At 39.3% G+C, this 26,439-nt stretch overlaps 1 protein-coding gene across 8 annotated transcripts in view; it reads left to right on the top strand.

The window, feature by feature from the left end:
• The window catches only part of LOC114248717 (adenylate cyclase type 1), a 102,105-nt gene that overhangs the window by 17,487 nt on the left and 58,179 nt on the right, over positions 1 to 26,439 (top strand). For all 8 annotated transcript variants that reach the window (XM_089730339.1, XM_089730338.1, XM_089730336.1 and 5 more), the window contains exons 2-3: positions 16,468 to 16,738; positions 19,348 to 19,680. In XM_089730339.1, coding sequence (XP_089586465.1) covers positions 16,523 to 16,738; positions 19,348 to 19,680 — 549 coding nt within the window. In that variant the 5' untranslated portion in view covers positions 16,468 to 16,522. The remainder of the gene's footprint in view (positions 1 to 16,467; positions 16,739 to 19,347; positions 19,681 to 26,439) is intronic.

Below are 26,439 nucleotides of genomic sequence, written 5' to 3'. Positions count from 1 at the left end.
GATTTGGCGGCAACCATCAGGGCCACCTCTGCACTTTGATGGAGCCTACGCTCGGCATCGGGCTTAGGGACAGACCCTTCAGCCGCTCTCCTCTTGTGGCGTGTGGTGCGCGCGCTCTCAGTGAGCTCCTTCTCCTCTTTTTGTGCCTTGAGGTACGCTTGCCTGGCAGCGGCCATGCCAACGTACTGCCCTGTGGTCGCAGGGCGTCCCCGTCCACGCTTTGACGGCGTGACTGCTCTGGGCTTCACACCTGTCGGATCCTGAGCCTCCGAGCCGGAGCTGCTACTCAGCCCGTCCGAGCTTATATTGAGCACCCTTTTCCGCCGTCGTCGTGTCGGCGACGAATGGGTCGACGACTGGGCCGAACCAACTGTGGCCATATCGTTGTCCGACACGACATCGGCTCTTAAGGAGCTTACTTCAGGGTCCTTCTCGGACATAATTTTCTTCTTTTGAACTCCGTCCTTCCCGGACCTGACGTCTAGGCAGTTTTTGCCCCCCCCAGAGTACGTGGGGCAGCGTGCGTCCGACGAGTCGGCCACACGGAGGGATTCTCCTCCCGCTGAGCGGGAGGTACCCTCCTGGGGTAATAACTTTTTTAAACTGGCCATTACATAAATTTTTATTTATTTTTTTAACCCGGGGTACGGTTCCCTGGGACACCCTAACGACTGGTCCCCCACCAGCCATTCATTCTCTCGCCGGGTGTCAGAGCTTAGAATTGGGTATGAGAGGGAAAGAAGATGAAAATAAAACCAAATAAAACAAAATAAAACCACAGGCGAAGAAGAATAGAAAGGCGTGTAAAATAAAACAATGAACGGAAACAAAAGAAGAGAAAGAGACAGGGTAAAACTTAAGATAAATAAAAATAACCAAGGGACAGTAACAACAAAACAATAAAGTAACAAAGAAAAGGGAAAAAAGTGGAGGCCCACGCATCTCCAGAAGAACCACCCTTCAGCAGGTGAAGGGGGAGGAGAGCGTGTAGCCCCCGGTGCTGGTTTTGGTCCGCGTCGCTCAATCTCTCCCGCCGTAACACAACGGGAGAGAAGGAGCGATGCCCCTGTGACTATTGCCCAGAGGCCCGTGATCCGCCACCTACGGACGCGCCCGGTCGAAGTCCAGCAACTCCCCCGCAGACGAGACCCACAGCACGCAGAGTGCGCACCGCAAGCCCGTCCACGACCGGGGCAATGCTATTAACCTAGCCTTTGCCGACTGTTACCGTAAGTGGCATCTTGAATTTTAAACCCACATACATAGTCTATTACGCTACCAGTTACTACCAGAAACTTTAAAAAAGTTTAGTTTAGCAACATGAATCAATTTTAGTGTTAAGAATACAACGATTGAACAAAAGAGAGAATCGATATAATAAGATGAGAATATCATCACTATATTCGAAGTCAATTTTATGTGCATTATTATGGAAGAATAAAACTACTCAAGGAAAACTCAAAAGTAAATGGTCAGATTTTAATAAAATTTAAATGGGGCCAGAGGAAAAGCACCAATTTTTATGTATTCAAAGATCATCAGAATCAATTTACCTTGAAAAACAAAATAGTCGATTTGATAACCTCCTTTTTTTGAAGTCTATTATAATTATTAGAATCTTATAAATATAAAGAATAAAATTTAATATTACAATTAACCTGTTGTGTTAATATACCCAGAGATATATCTCTATTCTATTCTATAGAATAAGACGAATTTCGCCCTTTTTGAATACTAAAATGAACACGGGTGAAACTGCCGGACATAAGTATGAATTGTAAAACAACTTTAAATTGTTATTAGTTCTCTTTATTGGCCTGACGCAGAACTTATATTCCGGCCGCGTTTTATTATAGGACAATGTCCTCCCAAAGTGAAATATTAGTTATTATCTATTCATCTATTCATCATCATTATCATCATATAAATAAAATTGGAGTGTCTGTTTGTAATATTGAAATAACTGCTTTTTACTACATGCATATGAATATATACAAAAAATGCTATTTTGGTGTATGTTCTGTATATACGGTACATACATCAAAATAGCATTTTTTACAATTTTTGTCTGGCTGTCTGTTTGTTCCGGCTAATCTCTGGAACGGCTGGACCGATTTTGACGGGACTTTCACTGACAGGTAGCTGATGATATAAGGAGTAACTTAGGCTTTACTTTTTTTAGACTAGCTTCGCCCCGCGGCGTCACCCGCTGCACGACGGGACATAACATCGCGGGACTCAGCTATCAATAATAAAATTTAATGTTTCCGAAGCGAAGCGAGGGCGGGTCGGTAGTTATGAAATAAAGTACTCTAGTTTCGCTCCACTTTTTCTTTCCTAATCTGAATTGCGAGAATAAACTTAATTCGTTCTTCGAGAAACGAAAAGTTACGTTTAAATTTACAACGGAGGTTGCCGCAAGGAAATCGGAAGGTAATTTGTCCTTGTTTCGTTCCAACGAAATTCAAAAGAGCTGTGTAATTTTGTATTCAGTTGATGTTACCGCAACCAGGCCGAGAATACGAATTTGTCATTTGTAGTTGTTACACTGACGGAAAATAAAACAAATATTATTATTCTATTACGGAAACTGTACGTTCTCATTGAGCTATTTAAGTGTTTAAGTACAGGTTAATGTTTTAGATTTATTTGCCAAAGTGCTATCTCTTCAGTAGATATTGTTAGTGAGCATTACGTTAACTTTTGTTAAAGTGGTATGTGCGCTGTTCTTATCAATTAAACTTATATTACAAGTCCGTAAGAAGTAAATACATAGCAACTCAACATGTATAAATTATAAGAGATAATTTAATAGGGAATGACTAGTAATATCAAAGACAAGGATACAAGAGATAAATAATAAAATACAATAAATTATTTGTATGTGAATTTGTAAAATAGGGATAGCATACCTACAGTTTGTTTGCAATAAAAAAAAAAACATATTCGTATTTCTCAATTAGGTATACATATTAGGAACTCCGCCGTCACACATGCGGATTCAACCGATTTATAGGAAATGTATATGCTTAATTTTTTTGCTATTTGGTTAGTATAATAAATTCTAGTACACAATACTATAATATTGTATTTGAAACATTTCTAAAAGTACACAAAAATTTCTGTTTCCTTAATTCGAATGAACAGTAAATTTAATAAGTTGAATAGAGCTTTTCATTAATCAAGACGTTACCCAATATAAAGTTTCCGCTTTCAGTTGTTTAAAGTTTTATTAGGAAACTTTAAAGTTAATCGAATTCAAGTTTGAGTTGATTGATCATATAATTGACCAAGGCTTGAATAAGTTTCAACAAATTATCTCTACATAAACTTCCTTCCTTATAGAAATAATTCAAATTGCAACCAGTTAAATAGCGCAGCTTGTAAGTATGTCCATTGTGGAAAAATAATTGATGTTCTCTCCATTTTCAAATTTGATGTTTGAAATTATGATGCAAAGTAAATTATATACCTTAAAGAAAAATACGACTGGATAATTCATGTTACGCTAAGAGAAAGGCGCTGAAAAGCCATCTCTGTTTAAGTCTGCTCAATTATTTACGACCTCCATGCAATATTAGATCATTCTGCATATCTCGGAACCGCAATATCGGGTGAAGTGCGCAGCCTGAGATTTCCATTCACTGAATTTCATACGAGTGCGGTGTAAGCGGCTCGCGGTGGGCGCCCCGGCGCGTTCAGACTTTAGCAAAACGTTGTCGGGTTTATTGACCCGTCGACCGTGACCTCTTCTTATGCAATCATCAATTAAAAATTAATATTAAAAAAAAAATCTAATATTAAAAAAAAAAGACAATATGCCCGCTGAGTTTCTTGCCAGTTCTTCTCAGGACGGAGGCTAGTTTTTTTTGAATTGGTGGTAGTTCTTTTTGACGTTCAACAATTATGTACTTTCATTTAAGTTGAATAAAAAAATAAAAAATAAATTGATTTTTGATTGATTATAATCCATTTTCTTCAAAATCTAACAGAAATAACAATCTGGATTCCGTTGAAAATTATCTACGTAGAGGGAAAACGGGAAGCTTAGTAATAAACAACGCTTTTTTTTTTTTTTTTCTCGGGCCTGGGGCCGAACCTCCTACGAGGTCCCCGCGCCTAGGGGGCGCGCGGGGTATGTGAGACTCAACGATCTGCAGGTGTTGAGAGCAGATCGCGGGCCCAAGGATTTTAGGGCCCACCCACTAAACGACTCCCCTGCACTCTTACACCCGACGTCCGATCTCCGTCCGGGGTCAGAACCCGTTCAGAGTAGGGGGGTTCCCGCGGTCAACACTACAACCAGACACGCGGCGCCACCCCGAGGACGCCCGACCGACGGGTCGTCGAGGCGATAGTCGACGACCAACGACGTCAGCCTCCGCGGTACGGCGGCCCTACCAGGCCGCCCGGGCGGTGCCGCTGGTGTTCCGGGATACCCCGCTGGGCCAGAACCAGCCTGCCGGGTCGGAACGCGATACACCGCCGACCGGGTTGCTCTTCAACAGTATGTTCGGCGACGACAGCGACGACGAAAATGCGGACCGCATCGCAGTCCGCAGCCGCCGACGCGCCGTCCCGTCCTCCTGGTGCCAGCGCGCTAGAGTGACGGTAGCGTGCGGCGCAGCCTCAACCCTCTTAGGTCGCCCCGTGACCATCACCGGGAGGAGACTGCCTCCTCATAGGGGCTAGAGCTGGACAAACGCCCTCCTCCGACCCCCCGCCCGACGGCGGCGGCACGGCGCCGAGAGGGAAGAAGAGCTCACCCTCTCCCGTTCCGCCACCTCCTTCTGCGAGATGGTGGACTCGCAAAAGTCGAGCATCGCCTGCCAGGACTCGTCGCTGCCGAGCATCGTAGCCACGACGGTCGGAAGCGACAAGTCCGGTTCTATTTTTGCAACGAGGACGCGGCGCTGCTCCGCGAAAGCGGGGCAGTACGCGAGCGTGTGCTCCGCCGTGTCCTCGTTGCAGCCACTGCAGTGGTGGCACTTCGGCGTCGGCTCCCTCCGGGCGACGAGGTGCAGGTAGCGACCGAAACAGCCGTGTCCCGTGAGCACCTGCGTCGCCCGGAAGGTGAGACGTCCTCGGTCACGATTCACCCAGTCCGAGAGGACCGGGCGGATCGCCTCGATGGTCCGTCGCCCGTAGGCGGGGTCCGCCAGGCGGCGAGACCACGCCTCGAGCACGGCACGCCGAGATTGAAGCTTCCGCGCTCGAACTTCCGCCGCGCCAGGACGCGGCTCCCCCCTGGAGCGGAGATCGCATCGCCACGCGTAATCCGCAGCGAGCGCCTCCGCTTCCAGGTCCCAGGGAGGCGTCCCAGCTAGCACGCACGCCGCCGCGAACGAGACGGTGCGGTATCCACGAACCGCCCTGACCGCAATCGCGCGCTGCGGACGTCGCAACGCCGCAACGTTGTCGCGGGTCAGGGCGTGGCACCACACGGGAGCCCCGTACAGTGCCATCGACCGCACCACCCCCGTGTAGAGGCGGCGCACCACCAAGTCAGGCCCCCCGACGTTCGGCAACAGCCGACTCAGCGAGCCGGCGGCCGCCATCAATCGGGGACCTAATCTCTCAAAGTGAGTGCGGAAGCTCCAACGACCGTCCAGTACGAGACCGAGGTACCGTAACCCGGTCGCCTCGATCTCGACGCGAACGCCTCCGATCACAAGGTGGGCCTGGGATTTATCGAGCGCCACCTCCAGACCCAGCCCTCGGATCCTGCCAACGACGAAGGCCACCCCCGCGCAAGAAAGACGAGCAGACTCGCGCAAATCCTTCCCCCGGGCCACGACTAAAGTGTCGTCCGCGTAGCAAACTATACTCAGACCCGGGAGAGGAGCGCTAAAGGCGCCCCGCAGAACCCAGTCATAGCCGATGTTCCACAAGAGAGGGCCAAGGACCGACCCCTGTGGAACACCGCGCTCGACGGGGAAGCGGAGCACCGTCCCATCGTGCCCGGTGCACACGACCGATCTATCCTCGAGGTAGGACCCGATCAGCCGACGGAGATACGCAGGGACGCCGTGATACTCCAGCGCCCCTGCGATTACCGACCAGGGCAAGGTGTTGAACACGTTGGCGATGTCAAGGGACACCGCCAGTGCAACCCCGCCCCAGTAATAAACAACGCTGCATTAACAACGTCAAGCTACTTTTAACGTTTTGAAGGTATGAAACAATGACAGACATGATCTCATTGCGGTGAGCTAATATCTTTTTAATTTCTTGTTGAATAAATTAAATTAGTTCTGCTTAATCAACATCGTTAGCGGCTATTAAGAGACCATTATAGATCTATGTTTGGTTAACCAGGTACCTACTAATAATGTTGGAAAAGTTAATCGCCTAGATTCTAAATACAATTTTCTTATAGATACATATATCAATATTTTAATGTTATTGAAAAAAATATGTAGTAGGTAGATACGTGTATTAAAAAAAATACCATAGTTTTTTTTGCCTATTATTCTATAAAGTACCTATAAGTTTTTCAGGATGATCACATGTGAAGCCAGCGACGCCAGGTGGGGGAGGAAAGTCCTCGAATGGAGGCCACGGATGGGGACAAGGAGCGTGGGGCGTCCTCCAGGTGGACTGACGACTTAGTGCGCACGGCGGGAAGTCGTTGGATGCGGAAGGCGGAGGACCGCATTATGTGGAAGGCATTGGGGAAGGCCTATGTCCAGCAGTGGGCAGATAAAGGCTGGTGATGATGATGACATGTGAAGGAAATTCCGAATTAATAAATTTCGGTTCATATATTTTTGTGACGGCAAACGCTATCAGTGAGCCGCGTGGCCGGCCCTTTAGCCGAACCGAACGCCTTGGTTTTCGAATACAATAGAAAGTTGTAGTTTTTATCAAGATTATAGTCTTTTAAACTAGCTTAAAAACTAAACGGTAATACTCGCTAATTTTTATCTTTCGTGAAAATTCTGAAACTGGCATTTACTTACTTTAGTTGTGTTTTTATGTTTCATAGGTATTTTAAGTATGTTTTATATGTATGTAAATTGTTTATTCTTATTTATGTGTAAAGAAGCAAAATTATGATTACGTTACATTATATATTTGTATGTATACATGTAAGGAATTTGTGTATGTATACGTATGTATGTGTGTGTATGTGTTTATATATTTCAATTGATTGGTACACCGCGTGAAATTCGTTTTCAAATGATTCTTTTCCTATCAACCTGATGGTTGGCTGGAAGAGATCGCTTTTAGCGATAAGACAGCCAATTCTACTTTTTTACGAATTCAATGTTGCCCATTGTTTTTTTATTGGTGTACAATAAAGAATACTCTCTCTCTCAAATTATCGTATTATATAAATTTTAAAATGCAAGTCTCAAGTTGATAAAAAATTAAGATTCCCTGATTTAGGCTTGGCCTGAACGGTATAGTACGCTAAGCCCACCGGTGGGCCACATGGCGTTCAAAGTAGGAAGTTAAGAAATAGGATTTCTACTAGGAATCGAACAGACTCTTCGTGGTACATACAGTACTTACAGTCACTAACGATATAACCAACGTTACCGTTCTCCGTCTAATGCAGTGCTTCCCGACCTTTTTTTGTGCTATGCCACACTGTAACATTTCAAAATTTTTATGCCCTCCATACATAATTTTTTACATTAAAAAATTATTTGTTCACATAAGAAACATAAATAATAGGTTTTAGGAAGAAATCGCTATGAAATTGTTATGAAAACACAGTAAGGAATATTTCAAAACATATATTAAGAAACTGAAATTCAAATTCAAAATGATTTTAATACAGATTTTCTATATTAATTTAATGCGATAGCTCCCCTTAATTATCAAATTGCCCCCTCGTGGGGCGTGGGCCCCACGTTGGGAAACACCGGTCTAGTTTCTACCTTTGCCCAACGCTCAACCGTTCGAGTTAAACTATATACAATTCTTGTTGGCACTTAAGGAAAGTTTCTGGCATAGCATCATTTGTAGTTTCGAAATGAGTTTGTTTCACATTCGTACATATAGAGTTAGTCCTGGCGAAATTGTTCACTTGTTCTTAATAAAAAGAGAATCATTCACCACAAACAAAAAACATGTTAATTTCAATAAAGATAAAGTTTGCTGGTACATATATTTATCGCCACGTTTACGTTTCGTTTTGTCTCCCGTAAAGATTTATTGTGTTTGGTATTTATTATATTACTTTTACTTCTTTTCCACTGAAATAATTCACTGTCCATCCAATTTTTGTTATTTATAAGGTGTACGTAAATGGCATTGCAATTTTATATCTGATTATTTAGTTACCATTTTTTTTTTCTACCTAAGCTGATAGCCTTGAGAGGCTATTTCAGCGTAACCTTAACTAGTAGGTGAGCTCACGGGGCTCAAATCGGAGTGATGCTAACACTGACCCTAGCAAGAGCAGTGCTTCGCTGAATAACCCCCGAGTCGGAAACGCGAACCACTGAGAAGATCGGGCGAGAAACTCAGTGGGCTGTGTCTATGGGTTAATTCGCTCGTCGAGCCCTACGTCGCAAGCGACGGGTTCGACGAGGACGGTGACCGGTGCTTGTGGTACCTAAAAGCACCGTTAATGGATCGGGAGGATCCGTAATGACGTGTTAGTTACCGTATTCGGAACTTTGTGAATGCGAGAACGTTAAACTTCCGATATTAATCTATTTCATTTAATACAATGTTTAATCTGTATTTCATATGAGAAATATCATTATGATCTCAAATAATTATCATAGCAAAGGCTTTTCGTTGTTTTTGTTGACGTTACTGTTATGTGCCTTATACTTAAAACTATTAATAATCTAGTATTTTCGCTTAATTTAAATGTCCTATTTAATATTATGATATAACAAACGAATTATTACGAAAATCCTGTTGACTTATATTGAAATTATTGTACGAACTATAAAAAAAATGTACAAAACTAAATATTTTTAAATATCCCAAAAGTGTACTTTTCACGTAGGTAACTGAATTTGGTTCATCAAAGATTATAAACTAACACTCTTTACGTTCCTATAAATCAGAAAATGATTGTTGATGATATATGGGAACAATAACAGCATTCGCATGTTCATGGATATTATGGGCGAATTTTGGGAATCATGCATGTTGAGACGACATGGTTTATCAATTATAAATTATATATTGCGTAGTCGCTATTGTATTAATGATAAGGAAGTACAATAGCGGACAATGATAAAATCACACTAATTAATTTAATCATCTATTTTATTTTGTACCGTCTGTTTCATGGGACGTGCTTTGAGGAATTGTTTTGGACATTGTATAAATTCGCGGCCTTCCTTGAAGGAAGGAGTTCCTTCGTCACCTAGGTCCACTTTCGGAACATGGACTACGCCGCCGCGCCGCTAGTATCCTCATTCGAATTGGTAGTATCACAACACACACTTTAATGTTTCCTCGTTTAATCAAATATAAATAGTCTCAGTTAATCACAACACACAAGTTCAAGATAATGAGTCATTACCCGATGTGTGTATCTTAAAATGCCCAAGTGAAGTAAAACAATTTATCGTCGTGTATCATCACTCCTCGAATAAATATAACTCTCTAATTTTAGAAAAACGTTTGTATGTCAAGTACAAGATAATGATTCGTAAATAAAATGTTTTGGCAGACGTTTACATTAAAATTTGTTTAAGAAACTGCAAAATGTGATTTATTATCAATTTGAAGCGACGCCTGCTCTATCCGCTCAATAAAGGTAATAATAATGTAAACACATTGACGTGCTGTTTACATATCTGTTTACATATTATCGGTAAACTTGTTTCAAATAAAACAAAATAGATATTTAAAAAAATCGAATGGGTACAGGGCCGACTATACTGTACATTGTGTTAATGTGTAATAACTAAATTGTAAGTGTTGTCAGTTATTAAATAGGCAATTTATGTTTATTGCCATCGAAGGCCCAGCTGATCGTAAGTGATTACATCAGAAACTGCTTACAGCTGGGGTTTTTTCATATTTAAGATCAAAAACGTATAAGAATATTATTATTTATTTATAAATTAAATAACCCTAAATTCAATTGTTCATCATCTAAAATGCTCTGACTTTTTGTTTTTGTGTGTGTGAATATGGTGGTTTCTCGATGATATTTGTTGAGTATTTGGTCAAAAATTTGTTTACAATGATGGCCTTTTGCGACGGCGCATTATTCTGGTGTAAAATGTAAATTTTCATTCCACAGATCTGGCCATTTCGGCGAATTTGCTATCTTAAATTCCGTATAAGGCTCAAATAATGTTCCTTATTTACCATTTAACCTTCCAGCAAGAAGTCTGAGTGCGTGACACCGCAATAGTCAAAGAAAACAACATGATTTTGACTTTTGATTGACTTTGGCGTGGTTTTTTCGGTTTTGATTCACTTTGAAGACCGAAACTTGTTGACTATTATGCATATCCATCTCGTGATTCTTCTTCTCGTCACTAATAACAATGCGTTTCATGAATGTCGGGTCGGAAATGATACTTTCTAGCAGTCTTCAACGACTCTTATGCGATTAAGTTTTTGGAGAATATTCAGGCCTTTTGGGACTTGTCTAGCGGCATCATGTTTCATACCCAATTATTACAGATGTTACAGGTCGAGTCGAGAGACACAGAAAGCTCGGTGGCTATCTCGCTCAAACTTGAATGAGGTTTTTAGTCACTATTTCCTTCAGTTATGGGATATTATAATAACTTCACTTGCACACCTTGATGGCCTACTCCAGAGCGAGGCAAATCTTTCATCATATCACGATAAAAAGCATTTGAACGCTATGTGCCACTCATAATGAAGTGTTTTTGATAATGTCGATTTACCGTAAGCCTTCTGTAACATTTTGAGTGACTCCGACACGAATTTCCATTGGCGATGCAAAATTTAAGACAGATTCTTTGTTCGATGTTATTATCCACTATGAAATTTACAATATACACTAGATATGATATACCTAAAAACAGCACTGTATTTAAGCTAAATAACAGACGCACCTCGAACTCCGCGTTTTCCTCGTCGGTGGTATTCCATTAACGGTGCTTTAGGTACCACAAGCACCGGTCACCGTCCTCGTCGAACACGTTGCTTGCGACGTAGGGCTCGACGAGCAAATTAACCCATAGACACAGCCCACTGAGTTTCTCGCCGGATCTTCTCAATGGGTCGCGTTTCCGATCCGGTGGTAGATTCTGCGAAGCACTGCTCTTGCTAGGGTCCGTGTTAGCAACACTTCTGGTTTGAGCCGCGTGAGCTCACCTACATGTTAAGGTGAAGCTGAAATAGCCTCTTAAGGCTATCAGCACAGGTAGGAAAAACAAGAACTCCCCGCCAAAATGGAAAACAGGTGTCAATCTAACAAACAACCAAAAAAAAGAGGTTGGAACCATAAACAAATCATCCATTCCAGATACTTTTTTGACTGAATTTACTATATCTACGTATAAGCGATAAATAGATTATGTTAAATAAAAGAAGAAAAGTTTTTTGTGGAGTTCTAATTCGAGCATTCCGAAAGAAATGTACAGTGGTCGGTCTGCTTTAGATCAACCATTGTTTACTTTTTATAAAGTTAACTTCAGACAGTCCGATCGAATTAGTAATGACATGAAGTTCGTTTTTTTTGTTTGCTATTTTATTGTTCGATTTTTTTCGGTACTATTCGAACTTAGAATTGCAGTATCTACGTTATAGCAACCTTTTTAATTTTTAATTTACTTTTTAATAAGAAATGGTGTCACTAAATGATTTCAATAAGTCATAAAAAGTTCATCACAATATCTCAAGATACTTGTTCAAATATGATTACATTTATCCTATCTTAGTAGGCAAATAATTTTACCAAAATCCTTTGTTTTTTCACACAGTTCGTTTTTTTAAATTAACTATAAAAATCAAATTGTGTTTAAACGTTTGATTTAATATTAACCAAGCTTTTGTATGTTTTCATAGAGCTTTTCGAGCATCGCATTAGGGACGCTCCGCCCCTCGTGGTAATGCCAAGACGCCGAGTCTAGACGACCCTGTACCTACGCCACATTACGATCTGATATAACCGTAATTTCTATAAATACGTGTAATTGACCATTATATCATAGAATACACTTCTCTTTAGTCGTGATGATTATTAGGATATTTATCTTGAAACCAATGGCTTACAGTCGAAATTTGTACGTCAAGTAAAGCGTTTAGAAATAAATATTTGTTATTTCATGTTTCGCGTATATACATTATTTTTGTTTTGTACATATCTCTGTGTCACGTATCTATGGTATAATATTATTCAATTTAAAAATATGTAAAGAAAGTCTTGTTCCTTTCTTCATTTTGAATTTTGTCACGCATGCGCTGTCGACATGTGCTGGAACGTCCGCGCATGTGTTGTAAAGTCGAAAAGCCTTGAAAGAGAAACAATTTGACATTTCGTAAAATTTTAATAAAATTAATTCCTATTTAGATAACTACAAGATTATAAAATAAACTTTAAATTTCTTTGTTCTTTCAGAGCAACACATTGAAGTTTTTATTTTAACAATACAACATTACCTATATAAGTAGCTTAATAATCTTATAAATACCTAGTCAGGTCATAAGTATTGTCACACAGTAAAAACTTTTCTTTTAGAATGCTGGCCACAAAAAAGTTTATTGAATTCGAATTTCGAGTTGTTCATGAAAATAAAAATAGTATACATTTAGAATTTTACTCATTTTTAAATATGGAGTGGACGTTTAAAGAAGACCGTGTTGCAGTTATTGCGTTGCATCGTTGCGGCTACGCGCCAATTCAAATTTTTAACATACTGAAAAATTTGAATACAACCAAAAGATTCGTTTATCGTACTATCAAACGATACAATGAAGACTCTAGTGTAGATGACAGGTCAAGAAGTGGTCGCCCTCGGATTGTTAGGACTCCAGCAGTGATAAAAGCTGTGAATGCGCGAATTCAAAGAAATCCCAAACGTAAGCAGAAACTGTTGGCCCTTCAGATGGGGTTAAGCAGAACCACGGTGAAAAGGGTGTTAAATGAAGACTTAGGGCTTCGGGCATATCGAAGAAAAACAGGACATCGTTTGAATGCTCGTCTAATGGACCTGAGACTGAAGAAATGCCGCGCTTTGTTGAAGCGGTACGCGGGAAAAAAATATCGGGAAATTCTTTTTTCGGATGAAAAAATTTTTACCGTAGAAGAGAGCTACAACAAACAAAATGATAAGGTGTACGCACACAGTAGTGAAGAAGCGAGCAACCTTATTCCGCGTGTCCAACGAGGTCATTTTCCATCCTCGCTCATGGTATGGTTGGGAGTTTCTTATTGGGGCTTAACAGAGGTACATTTTTGTGAGAAAGGTGTAAAAACGAATGCAGTTGTGTATCAAAATACAGTCCTGACGAACCTTGTGGTACCTGTTTCTCATACCATGTTCAATAACAGGCACTGGGCATTCCAACACGATTCGGCGCCAGCTCATAGAGCGAAGAGCACAAAAGACTGGCTGGCGGCGTGTGAAATCGACTTCATCCGGCACGAAGACTGGCCCTCCTCCAGTCCAGATTTGAATCCGTTAGATTACAAGATATGGCAACACTTGGAGGAAAAGGCGTGCTTAAAGCCTCATCCCAATTTGGAGTCACTCAAGACATCCTTGATTAAGGCAGCCGCCGATATTGACATGGACCTCGTTCGTGCTGCGATAGACGACTGGCCGCGCATATTGAAGGCCTGTATTCAAAATCACGGAGGTCATTTTGAATAAACTTTAGTGTCATAAGAATCTATGTTTTGTTAAGTTCATTTTGGTACATGAATGGTTACATAATGAATAAACTTGTTTCAATTATTTTACATTAAACATGTGACAGAATTTATGACCTGACTATGTATAACTTTTTTTTTTGTTTGAAAATCAGTACGAAATTTTTGATGTTGACGTAATAAAATAATGAATGAAACCCAAGTGACGATACGCGGAATATACAGATGTTTTACCTATATAGACATACAGACTTAGTCTGTATTTAAACGAATCGATAAAATTATTTGCTGTTTAAGTTTTAAATAACAATAATTGTTTGGATAGCGACTATAGCTTTTGTTAAAAAAAACTACCAAGATTCCTATTGTTATAACATTAATCGGCTTAATACAATAAGACGGTTGCACTGAGTAATTCGATTCTGTTGTCCGAAATACAATTTAAATAGATATTCTGACAAGTTCTGAAAATGTACCGTAACTGAAGCTATCACATTCAACAGTTGATTATAATGTACCATAACTAATCAAATTTAGTACCGTGCTAAACCAAGAAATGTAATAATTAAAGTCCCAACATTAGACTCGGTAATTGCTTACTTGATGGTAATTAGTAACTGTAATACTGATCTGTGTTGACCAATGTTTACCAAAAGACATAAGTGGGTGTTCATTAGCACACTTACTAGAGATATTTTGACACTAGCGACCCGCCCTCCCTTCGCTTCGGAAACAATAAAATACACATGAAACAAAAAAAAAATTTTTTTTTTTAAAAAAAGTTGCCTATGTTCATCAGGGACAATGTCGGCTTCTAATGGAAAAAGAATTTTTCAAATCGGTCCAGTAGTTTCGGAGCCTATTCGAAACAAACAAACAAACAAATCTTTCCTCTTTATAATATTAGTATAGATAGTATAGACAAATGTAAAATTTCACATTTAATAATTACGCATTTTTAATTGAGTAGAAAAGTGAATTGGCGAAACATTTGGCGAACGTCGCTGTGCAATTGTGTTAGAATATCGGATTTTATCCTTTGAAATGGAATTGCTTCAAGACGAGAAAAGGCAGCACTATATCATCGAACCATGTGGGTTTACAACATTCTATGTAACTAACTGAAAATACAATTTAAACGGACTATTGAGAATATTTAGATATTTGGATACGATGACAGATAAGCCGCCGATGCTGTTAACAATATGAATACAGTTTAAATCGCTAAATACACTTAGGTACCACCACCCTGCCTATTTCTGCCGTGAAGCAGTAATGCGTTTTGGCTTGAAGGTTTGGGCATACGTTGTAACTATACTGAGACCTTAGAACTTATATCTCAAGGTGGGTGGCGCATTTACGTTGTATATGTCTAGAGGCTCCGGTAACCACTTAACATCAGGTGGGCTGTGAGCTCGTCTACCCTTATAAGCAATAAAAAAATCAAAAATTGCATTCATAAACAGGCACTTACTTTAAGTACCTATATTTGATTTTCAGAACAACGGTGAGGTCTCGAACTCGTAACCTGTCGTATGAGAGGCTACTACTAGGCCACAAGAAAGGTTCCAAATTAACTTAAGGGGTATATAGATAGTAATAGTAGTGAACAGGCTGGTTATTTTAACAGAATTTATAAACTTTAGTACCAGACGAACTTTATCTTGACGGAGATTTAAATGAATACACATTAAAACAAGTTTTATATTGTTGTTTTCACTGCTTAAATGGAGATAAGTACTTAATCCATATTATAATCGGCGCCAAGGTTCAGTTGTTACAGAACTTAATTTTTTCTCAACAACAATTGAACATTTATTTATTAGGTGAACTGTTTTCAAAGGTGTTACGCCTACATTATGATTATGTAGTGGGCTATTTATGAAAGGTTGTTGAAGCAGAATTATTGGAACGAAGTTCCTTACGGCAGGCTTGGAGGAGATAGGAATTTTGCTGCGCGACCGAACCGAAAAAAATGTGATAGTAAAAACCGTAAGAATAAGTCCGTGGAATAAGGCCTTGTTTTCCGCACAGCGATATTTCACCGCGCGATTTTTTTCTCGTAATTCTTTTTTTTTGTTTTTTTTATATGGAACTTCGTTCCTATCCGGTGTCCCACGACACCACACATCTTTTTATTTACTTTCCGGTTCTTTAAATACGAAGAAAGTTAAATGTCGCTTGATGTATTTATAATCAGTTCTACAGTTATTACTTCCTTGTCCTTAACACAGCAGTCCTCTCTTTGATATCATTGCTTGTGAAGTTTATTTATGGTTTCATTGAATCTCTTGAGATTTCATATTCACTAGTGGCAGTACCTCTTGTGAGTCCGTACGGGTAGGTACCACAACCCTACCTTTTTCTGCCGTGAAGCAGTAATGCGTTTCGGTTTGAAGGGTGGGGCAGCCGTTGTAACTATACTGAGATCTTAGAACTCATATCTGAACGTGGGTGGCGGCATTTACGTTGTAGATGTCTATGGGCTCCGGTAACCATCTAACACCAGGTGAGCTGTGAGCCCGTCCACCCATCTAAGCAATAAATAAAAAAAGACTTCCTTGTCCGTAATACAGCAGTCCTCTCCTTGAAATCATTGCTTGTGAAGTTTATTAATGGTTTCGTTGAATCTCTTGAGAATTCATATTGACGTAAATATGAAATGAAAACTATTGAATTATTTGCAGATGATGCGGAGATTGGTGATGCGATCGACGGCCAGGTGAGAGGGTGGCGGGCGGCATGGATCACGCGGTGAAGGCCATGACGGCGCGCGGACCGCTGGCCAGGCTGGTGACACGCCGCCGCTTTGAATCCGCTGAGCTGGAGGAGCTTTATGCGCGCTATGCTTGTAAACTTCAACGCAGCTCGGTCGGATCGGCACTCGCGCTCTGGGCAGTCCTCGCTGCCGCGCTAGCTGCTGTTGAAGGAACTCGAGGTTGGCGGAGAGCCCCACAGGTATCTATCTATACTAATCTATACTAATATATAAATCTACAGTGTTTTTTACGGATGTTCCGTTATACTACTGAACCATGCATCCGATTGACTTGAAACCTGATACCCATGTAGAAAATACATGTTAAGTACATGTATTTTCTGATACATGGATAGACTAATTTATATGAGTGTTGGACTCACTAATAATAATGACAATAAATAATAATGTTAATTTTAAATGCCCAGCGAAGCGGGCGAGTACGGCTAGTATATTAGTACGTTAAACAAAAACTTTGTAGCCCTTTTTACGAAAATTGCGCAGACGGAGCAGTATGAAATTTCCCACACTTATAGAGAAGTGCAAAATGCTAATTTTTTAAAAATTATGGATAAAAAATACAATAAATCAATAGAAAAACATTACACACACTATCATGTATTTGACGCACACACGCATGCATACTGTTTGTTTTTTGTCAAACTTTTCTTATTGCTTCTAGTCTGTGATCAAATTGAGAATAGTTTAAATATTGTTTGTCTTTATTTATATTTGCCTAAATCTTAGTCTTGGCGAAATCTGTGATTATAGAATTTGACAATAGAATCATAATAATGTTCAAACTTATAAGTATAATAACTTCAATTAATTATAGTCGAATTTCGACTACTGCGAGACCACCAGTCTATACTAATATATAAATCTACAGTGGTTTTACGGATGTTCCATGGTATCCATGTAGAAAAGACATGTACATAATGTATAGGCTAATATAATATTTATATGAGTGTTGGACTCCCTACACCAGTTGCGGGGGCATTAATGACGAGAATCTTTGTGGGGGTGAGAAATAATAATGTTAATTTTAAATGCCCAGCGAAGCGGACGGGTACAACTATAGTATTCTGTAATCGTACAAATTTAAATAATAATAGCTCCTGTGATCTTGTAACGAGCTTATAATGTCGAATTCAGACGAATATAAGATCCTCCTGGTGGTAAATAATTAGCGTCGTTCATGAACTTTATCTTTTTTTTATTGCCCTATAGGCAGACGAGTTTACGGCCTACCTGATGGTGAGTGGTTACCGTCGCTCATGGACGTCAGCAATGCCAGGAGCAGAGCCAAGTCGCTGCTTACCGATTAATACTCTCCATAAGCCTCGTTTGAAGAAGGACATATCATAGCGCTCGGGAAACACCGTGGAGGGGAGCTCATTTCAAAGCCGGATGGTAGGTATGTGGCAAAAAAGATATGTGGAAATGCACTGTGGATGAACGCAGTGGCTCCAGGTAGTATGGATGAACTCTACTCCGTTAGCCGGCAGTGCGATAGTAAAAACGAGATGATGGTATCATCTGAAACAATTCCTCAGAGCACCCTAAGAATGGGAGGCAACCAAGCAACTGCCTTGGAACAATGCCCCTTTTAAACTTAATTTAAAGAAGACAATAGTGAACTTTTCTTTAATAGCGGTTGATAATAAGGAGATGATGGGTCCGTTTCTGACTATTTCTCACAACAAACCTCGGAATCCTTTGAAAACTAGCTAATGCCGACATTTATGTTGAGACCTGTTTAAATATCTAGTTGGTACAGACGAATAAGGTCTATGCAGCCTTAAAACCAAAACATGCTGGTGGTAGGACCTATTGTGATCTCGCATGGGTAGGTACCACCGGCCTGTCTATTTTTGCCGTGAAGCAGTAATGCGTTTCGGTTTGAAGGGTGGGGTAGGCGTTGTAACTATACTGGGACCTTGGAACCTATATCTTAAGGTGGGTGACGCATTTACGTTGTAGATGTCTATGGGCTCCAGTAACCACTTGGGTTGGTTAACCACACACCACAAACACCAGGTGGGCTGTGAGCTCGTCCATACATGTAAGCAAAAAAACCCAGCAGAAATCGCACGATCTTATGTCGTAGAAAGTTATCTTATAATTATCTTATAAACGAAAATATTTTACCATTAAAAAACCGAATAACGTACGGCAACCAATAGTTTTTTTTTTCTTAGCACCGAAAGTAGCAATTTCCTATAAATATGAGACTACGTCTATCTACCTATAGTATAGTAAAACTCATAAGGAGTGCCAGAGATTTGTTTACCTGTGAGCGAGCGTATCAGCCGGAAACCTAATCTTTAAAACGGAATGAAATTTACGTTTTTACGTAATGGTTTCGTGAAAATGAGTTTGTTTTATGTCACTAGCTCGTAAATAGCTTCACTAAAAATTTAGAACAAACTATTAAAGGCATAAAAAAAACAATAATGCAATAAAATCAAAGAAATTACTAAAATGGTGATTTGGTGCTTTTAGGTACCACAAGCACTGGTCACCGTCCTCGTCGAATCCGTCGCCCGCGACGAAGGTCTCGACGATCGAATTAACTCACAGACACAGCCCAATAAGTTTCTCGCCGAATATTCTCAGTGGGTCGCGTTTCCGATCTGGTGGTAGATTCTGCGAAGCACTGCTCTTACTAGGGCCAATATTAGCAACACTCCTGTTTGAGCCCCGTGAGCTAACCTACATGTTAGGGCGAAGCTGAAATAGCCTCTCAAGGCTATCAGCATAGGTAGGAGAAAAAAAAGGTGATAAATGGAATGTATGTTGTTTTTAGGTTGGCGTATTGAGTATACACGCTGTGCTGTGCAGCGGGTTGGCGTGGTGGTGTGGCCGGACTGATGGTGTGGCACCAGAGAGACGGTTGCCGCGGGCATGCTGGCTGGCCCTAGCTGGCGGGGGTGCGGTACTAGCTGCCACGTTGCCCGCCTGGAGCCCGGGTGCTGCAGCCGAGGGCGCTGTGCATGTCGTCTGGGCTGTCTTCGCTGCCTATGCTCTGCTACCTGTTGGCGCTCCTGTCGCTGCCGCCTTTGGCATTGTCTTACCAACAGTCCATACCATCGCCGCTGCGCTTGTTGCTCATCGCTTTCCTTATCACGTCTGGCAGCAGGTCAGTTCCCCAAGTGAAAAAATTTTTTTTTTTAATGCTTAGATCGGTGGACGAACTCACAGCCCACCTGGTGCTAAGTGGTTACTGGAGCCCATAGACACCTATAACGTAAATGCACCACCCATCTTGAGATATAAGTTCTAAGATCTCAGTATAGTTACAACGGCTGCCCTTCAAACCGAAACTCATTACTGCTTCACGGCAGAAATAGGCAGGGCGGTGATACCTACCCGCGCGGACTCACACAGAGGTCCTACCACCAGTAAAAATCCAGTAAATCTCTATTTTAATACTTTCTTTCGATTGATGGATGTTTATGATCGACTCGCTTCGTTTTTTTTAACTTCGTTTTATTGCTCTTAGGTTAATCATTTTAATCAAACCGGAACGAATGACTGCTTCGCGATAAAAATAGGCGAGATTGTGGCACCCACCAACCAGTGCGTACTCACAATACTTCCTATCAACAGTAAAAATAACGTTCCACCGATATGGCTTGCATTCGTCAAAGAGTTATAAATCTATTTGGAAAAACCCCAAGTGTTAACGATGCGAGTATGAGAACGAATGTACCTTCATTTGCTTTTTTATGTTTTTACCTGACCGCCACCGAGTGCCATGTTACGTAGACTAAACTAGTCATAAAACATTTTTTGTTTTTAGCTTTATATCAAATGCGGCTATCGACTATATCAATGTCTATTATGTATATTATTTTATGTTAGCTAAATATTTCTACATTTAAGTGAAATAAGAGATCCAAGTGTTTTTTCTTTACATTCGATATTTAAAAAGTAAGCCGTCGATGTAAAAGTCATTATAATGCATGCCATTCATAGGTTATAGTGGATTACTTCGTGGAGGTCGCAGCCTTGCCCTCTTGGCACCCACCTCGGGGCCAGACCACCCCACTCAAGGGTTCGGAGTTCGCGTGAGCTGATTACGTCATCGCATCGGTCTAAACAAACCAGGCACGTCCCTGGATGTGTCATCGTATATTCGTTACATTACATAATGTATTGTGAAATATGCTAATTTTGTTTACGGGTTTACGGTCGTCATAACTTCGGGGGATATTCGTTTTGATATGCATTCAAATAATAAATACAATTGTACCATATTTCATTTAATATGAGTTGGTACTTTTGAAATTAATATTGTTTTTAATCTTTTTTGGTTGAATTAGTTGGCTGCCCAAGCCCCTGCTCTTTGTGGCGAACCTGTGCGAAGCCTATATCCATCAGAGGATGTCTGTAGTCTGATGATGATGATACTATTGATTGCATTTATTAATATATCTTTAACTGAAGCAGATATTTTTTGTTTTTGCTTACTACTTTTTTTTATGATTGAAAGATTACTGGTGGCCCGGAGGCCTTTCCAGCTTCACCAGGACAGGTGGGCGAGCAAAGGCTCAGCCTGCTTACTACTGTGGTCCCGATTTCATTCATCCAAATCTAGAATGTAGATAGAGATGCTTTCAACTACTTCAATCGTCAAACATTAATCAAAAAGACATTTGAAACACAAAAGTCGACACGAATCCGCGTTAATGCGCAAATGAATCGACCTTGAAGCCAACTTGCTAGTCATAATCATATTCGCCGTAGATCAAAAAGAACAAAACTAATCTGTTGAAGATAGTTCTAAAACTGATTTTATTGATATAATCTTTGCGATAAACAAGTTTTCTATTCCGTTACTAATTAGGGAATAACTACTGGTATGACAGTGGTATTACCTCTGTTCGTTACGTCTTACCTTATTTCCTCACCTAACATCGTCCACTACAGTAGGAGAGAGATAAAAACGAGGAGTACCTAATTTCTACCTTGAACATTTCCTCGTAGGTATTGTCTAGGTAGGGCTCGCATCGGCTTACTGTTTTATTTTTGATGTGAAAACGTCATTCGTTGCGTTCTATAGGGCCTGGAAGTTGACACCGAAATTTCGGATTCGGATCAAGATAGACGATGTTACTAACATGGTGACGTCATTCCTCCTCGCGTTAACCTAAAACGACCGTCATAAATATCAGTGTCTTAATATCATCAAATATTTAATATTAATTTGTTTTATCGTATGGAAGCTGGAAATATAAAACATAGTTTTATATTTTTATATTTTAATACAATATAATCGTAAATCAAAATACATATATTTTATTTTTAATAGCTAAACTTGAAAGAGCATTAAGTGATTACAATCTGAACCAGTATCGAGTATGACTAGAAATTAAGTCATGTTAGTACTTGATTTAGACGAATGGTCGTGTCAGAAAGAAGCAATTTATTTACCGTCCTTATTATTCAGCCGTATACGAAGAATTAATGGTGTTTCGTTTTATATGAAACAGACAAATTAGTTACGCCATCAATCAACGGGATTGGAGCAAATTTATAGCAAATTTATTACGATTTTAATTATATATAATTTGTCGGCCTAATTAAAGTGAAAACTTTAGCACCGTTGCGTTTTGAAACTCGATTAATTGTATAGAGATTGATAGAAATCGGTGAAACGAAAATGACACTTAAAAGAGACAAACACATACCAACGACTTTATATATACTTTTAAACTTTAATATTTAATTTCTTGATTCTTCATTTAAAAGTGAAGAACGTTCCAAAATAAATTTTCAAAACGTAATTCAAATTCTTGTGATTTCTTATAAGTGTACATTCATTTCCAACCAGAAGCAGGAATATGTTTCTTACTTTAAAAATGACGGACTTTTAGCAGACTATAGAGAAAACCAAGCTATAGAGTGCGAGGTGTACAAACACCGTACATAATGTACAATAATAATTTACATAATTACAATACAATAATAATTAATATTGTACATTACATAATGTACAATATTAATTGTCCATTATAATAGTTTAAAAACATGGGAGTTGAATAAAAAATATTTGACATTTAATGAGATTATTCTGCAGCTTCTAGAATGATCAAACAACAGCATAGTTGATTTTGAAACAGTAATTGCAATTTATGTCGTTATCGTCAGCGTCACCTAGGCGTCCTCAGGGTATTGATAATTACTTTGTCTTAATTAAAGTGGGTACATATTAACGTATCTCTACTTAACAGATTGCCGATGACATAATATTGTATACGACATTAGGTTATTTAAAACAAATTTCATAAAAATATTGTAAATAACGTTAAAAGATATCAATTGTAAAACTGTGTTCAATTAAAGCATTTACTACTTGCTTATTATTTACTGGTGTTAAGACCTTTTGTTAGTCTGCACGGGTAGGTACCATCACCTTGCCTATTTCTGCCGTGAAGCAGTAATGCGTTTCGTTTTGAAGGGTGGGGCAGCCGTTGTAACTATACTTGAGACCTTAGAACTTATCTCAAGGTAGGTGGCGCATTTACGTCGTAGATGTCTATGGGCTCCAGTAACCACTTAACACCTGGGCTGTGAGCTCGTCCACCCATCTAAGTAATAAAAAAAACCCTGTATCATCTTAAATGATTATAAAACCTCCGGTTTTGTCTTAATGTCAACTAAAACTGAACTGATTAACTGAATGATTACAAAATTCGCGTTACACCAAACAACAGTACGAGAGTATTGTTTTTTACAAATACAATTTTAGTAAAATAAATTGAATTTAAAATTCAAACTTTTCAATATAAATATGATTGCGTTACATTATATTTGATTACAGTATTTATGATGTAACAGGCATGTGTATATCGTAAGTTAAAAATATTTGCTAAATCAGTTCTACCGTTAATACTCAACAAAAGAATTAGGAAGAGGTAAAAAGACAGAAGTTTGTCAACTCCTCCACCTTCTATAAAAGGAGATGAGGAAGTTTCCAATGCGATCTAAAAATGAGGTATCATCGCATACTTGTGCCGTTTAATCAATGCAAGAGAGACATGTATCAGGTGGGAGAACCTCTGATTTGACTTCAATTTCGCTTGTTTGTTGTATAATAATTACTAAAAATTAAAAGTTAAATTAAAAATTAACCTTAAGTTAATCCAAAGACTGACTCGGTGGTGCAGTAGTTAGCGCGTCTGACTGTTGCGCCGAGGGTCGTGGGTTCGATTCCGACTATGGGAAAACATTCCTGTGATGATGTTTGTTTGCTCTTTGTCTGAGTGCTTGTTATCTAGATATGTATATATTTAAACGTATATAACATAGAAGTCAGTCTCTGAGACCCACAAAACAGGGAATCCTAATTTGGGACCTGGTCACCGTGCGTGATTTGTTCCCAATTATTATAAATTATTAGTTAGTAAATAAATAATAATAAAAATCCTTTTATTTCCTGCTAAAATACAAAGTAAATAAAGTAATAAATAGGTAAGCATTTAATGTTTATGTACCTTCACTAATGTTTGGCAGGAACTCATTAAACATGGTGAAGGTCTCCTCCAAGTCCTTCCATTTGGTCCTATTTTTGGCTACCTGTATCCATAGAGGGCCAGCAATAGCTTTTATATCGTCCTACCATTTTGATATTGGGCGACCCTTTTTTCTTTTCCCTTGTGGCCCCACTTCCCATGTAGTTATTCTTGCAATCCATCTCTGGTCCTTAAGTCTTGCTCCATGATCAGCCAATTTCCACTTCAAGTTTCTGGCATACTCAAGAGCATCTATAGATTTTGTTTTTGCTCTAATTTTTGTGTGTTTGATTTAATGATTTAATCTTAAGAACTATCTCATGAAAAAAATAGTAGTTATTATTATTAAAATAAGTCCATTCTGCCAAGAATATGAACAGTTCGTTGGTGATTATCATTCCTCTTTCGTGACAGGGCGGCGCCTCGGGGGAAGAAAAAACATATGCCTGAAACATGTCCGCGGCAGCGAGCTCACAAGCATTTCCATAATAATTATATGTAAATGTATAATGTATTGAATAACAATATTGTACGAGAACATGTGTGAAATTTATTCGGTAGGAACCCTGCCGCATTTCGTTGATAACTAGCTAAACAGCTTATGAAAAACATTAAGTGCTTGTCAATATTTCTATACTAATATTATAAAGAGGAAAGATTAAATAGGCTCCAAAACTACTGAACCGATTTGAAAAATTCTTTCACTGTTTGGAAGCTACACTATTCCCGAGTGACATAGGCTATAATCTTTTTTGGAAAAAATTAGGGATCCTTACTAAAACTCCAATAATGTAACTCAAGGTGTAAAAAAATTACCTAAAATATTCTTTACATCACGTGCCCTGCGAAAACTATTGATGATAGAATAAAATAATGTACTATGACTTTGTAGCACATTATTATTTACAAAAAGTGTCGTGAAAGCATATGTCTAACAATTATAGTTATGCCGCAATAAGTGTTAGTTTATTTAAAAAAATAAAACAACGTCAAATATCGTTGAAATTTTTGTTAAAGACCCGAGCGGAGCCGGAGCGGGCCGCTAGTTGCTAATATTCGTATGCCATATATTTTATTTGTACGGTGCGATGTATTCGTGGTCTAACGGCGTAATGCCACACGCAGCGAGTCACGTGACAAGTCAGTGTAAAAATACATGACAGGCATCAATTTTGCTAAAGAAATGCTTAACCTAAAACTGTGCATGCACATATTAGTTGAGGCGGTTAAAATTAAATACTGGTGCTAGGGATTATTATGACTCCGTAGGTTAGAACCATCCTGCGTGTTTTTGCTACCGTTTCTAGGGTAGGAGAGCCGGCGTTATTTAATCTTTTTAAATTTCATGTTACATAATAAAATAAAACCATTATCATCATTGTTATTATAACATATTTCATGACATAATAATTTGAAAAATAAAACGGAAATTTAAAAATGTGTTATTATTTTAATAGTATTCTACAGAATCATATCTAACAATTAATGAGTAGATTTTACATCAACTCACCGTATTTTGTGGGTGCTCAAAGTTAAATGATTTATTATGAAAGTTATTAATAATTCATCAAATCTCGAACATCTTTTATACAAAATAAACGCGCGCCAATTTTGATAGACATCGTAACCTCGCGAGTTTAGAACAGAAATCGGGCTTTGAAATATGAACTGTCATAATATGTTCTCTATCGTCAAGTACATCAGAAAGTGCTCGTGTTAGTACCACATGCTAATAAACACGTCTTGTCTTGAAACTTGTTGTCGTCCATTTACAATTTCACGTTGTAATGTGAGAGTACATAACGACACATCGATCTCACATCTCTCGAACTTGTGAAATCCACGAATCTGTATTGTAACATCAAACACATTCAGAAGCAGGTTTCAATTCTTCAAAAATCTTAGAAACAAGACTTACTCTTTTATCGATGATGAAAATGAGCTCAACTCTAAATGAAATTTGAAAATCATTGATCTTAACAACGTGTCAGACAAAGCGTTGAATACTTTAAAAAGGAGTTTTTATCTTTCGCATGAGGCTCTTTTAAATTTTGACACCTGCTTTGTAGTTTTAGTATGTTTTTTTTTAATCTGTTGATGAGTCAAACGGTGAGACGGACGGTGACAGGCCACATTAGCATAAAGCCGTGAAGTGCACGGCTCAGTGTGTCGCATAATATATCTATAAATAAATTAAATACTCACTTGCAGAGGCATACAGATCACTGACTCGAATCTATAAAAGGTGTGTCATCATCCTTCTACGGTAGAAAACTTGCGGTTCCGATTAATTTTGCAGGAAAAAGCTCTGAAATGTACGGTGTTATAACTTTTAGCACGACGGCTTGGGTTTATTTAAAAAAAAAAAAATGTAACCAATC

The sequence above is a fragment of the Bombyx mandarina genome, chromosome 10 (assembly GCF_030267445.1).
Source record: "Bombyx mandarina strain Sakado chromosome 10, ASM3026744v2".
In the NCBI taxonomy this organism is placed as follows: Eukaryota; Metazoa; Arthropoda; class Insecta; order Lepidoptera; family Bombycidae; genus Bombyx; species Bombyx mandarina.
The sequence above is the reverse complement of the archived record's forward strand: the minus strand, read 5'-3'. Positions and strand labels throughout refer to the sequence as shown.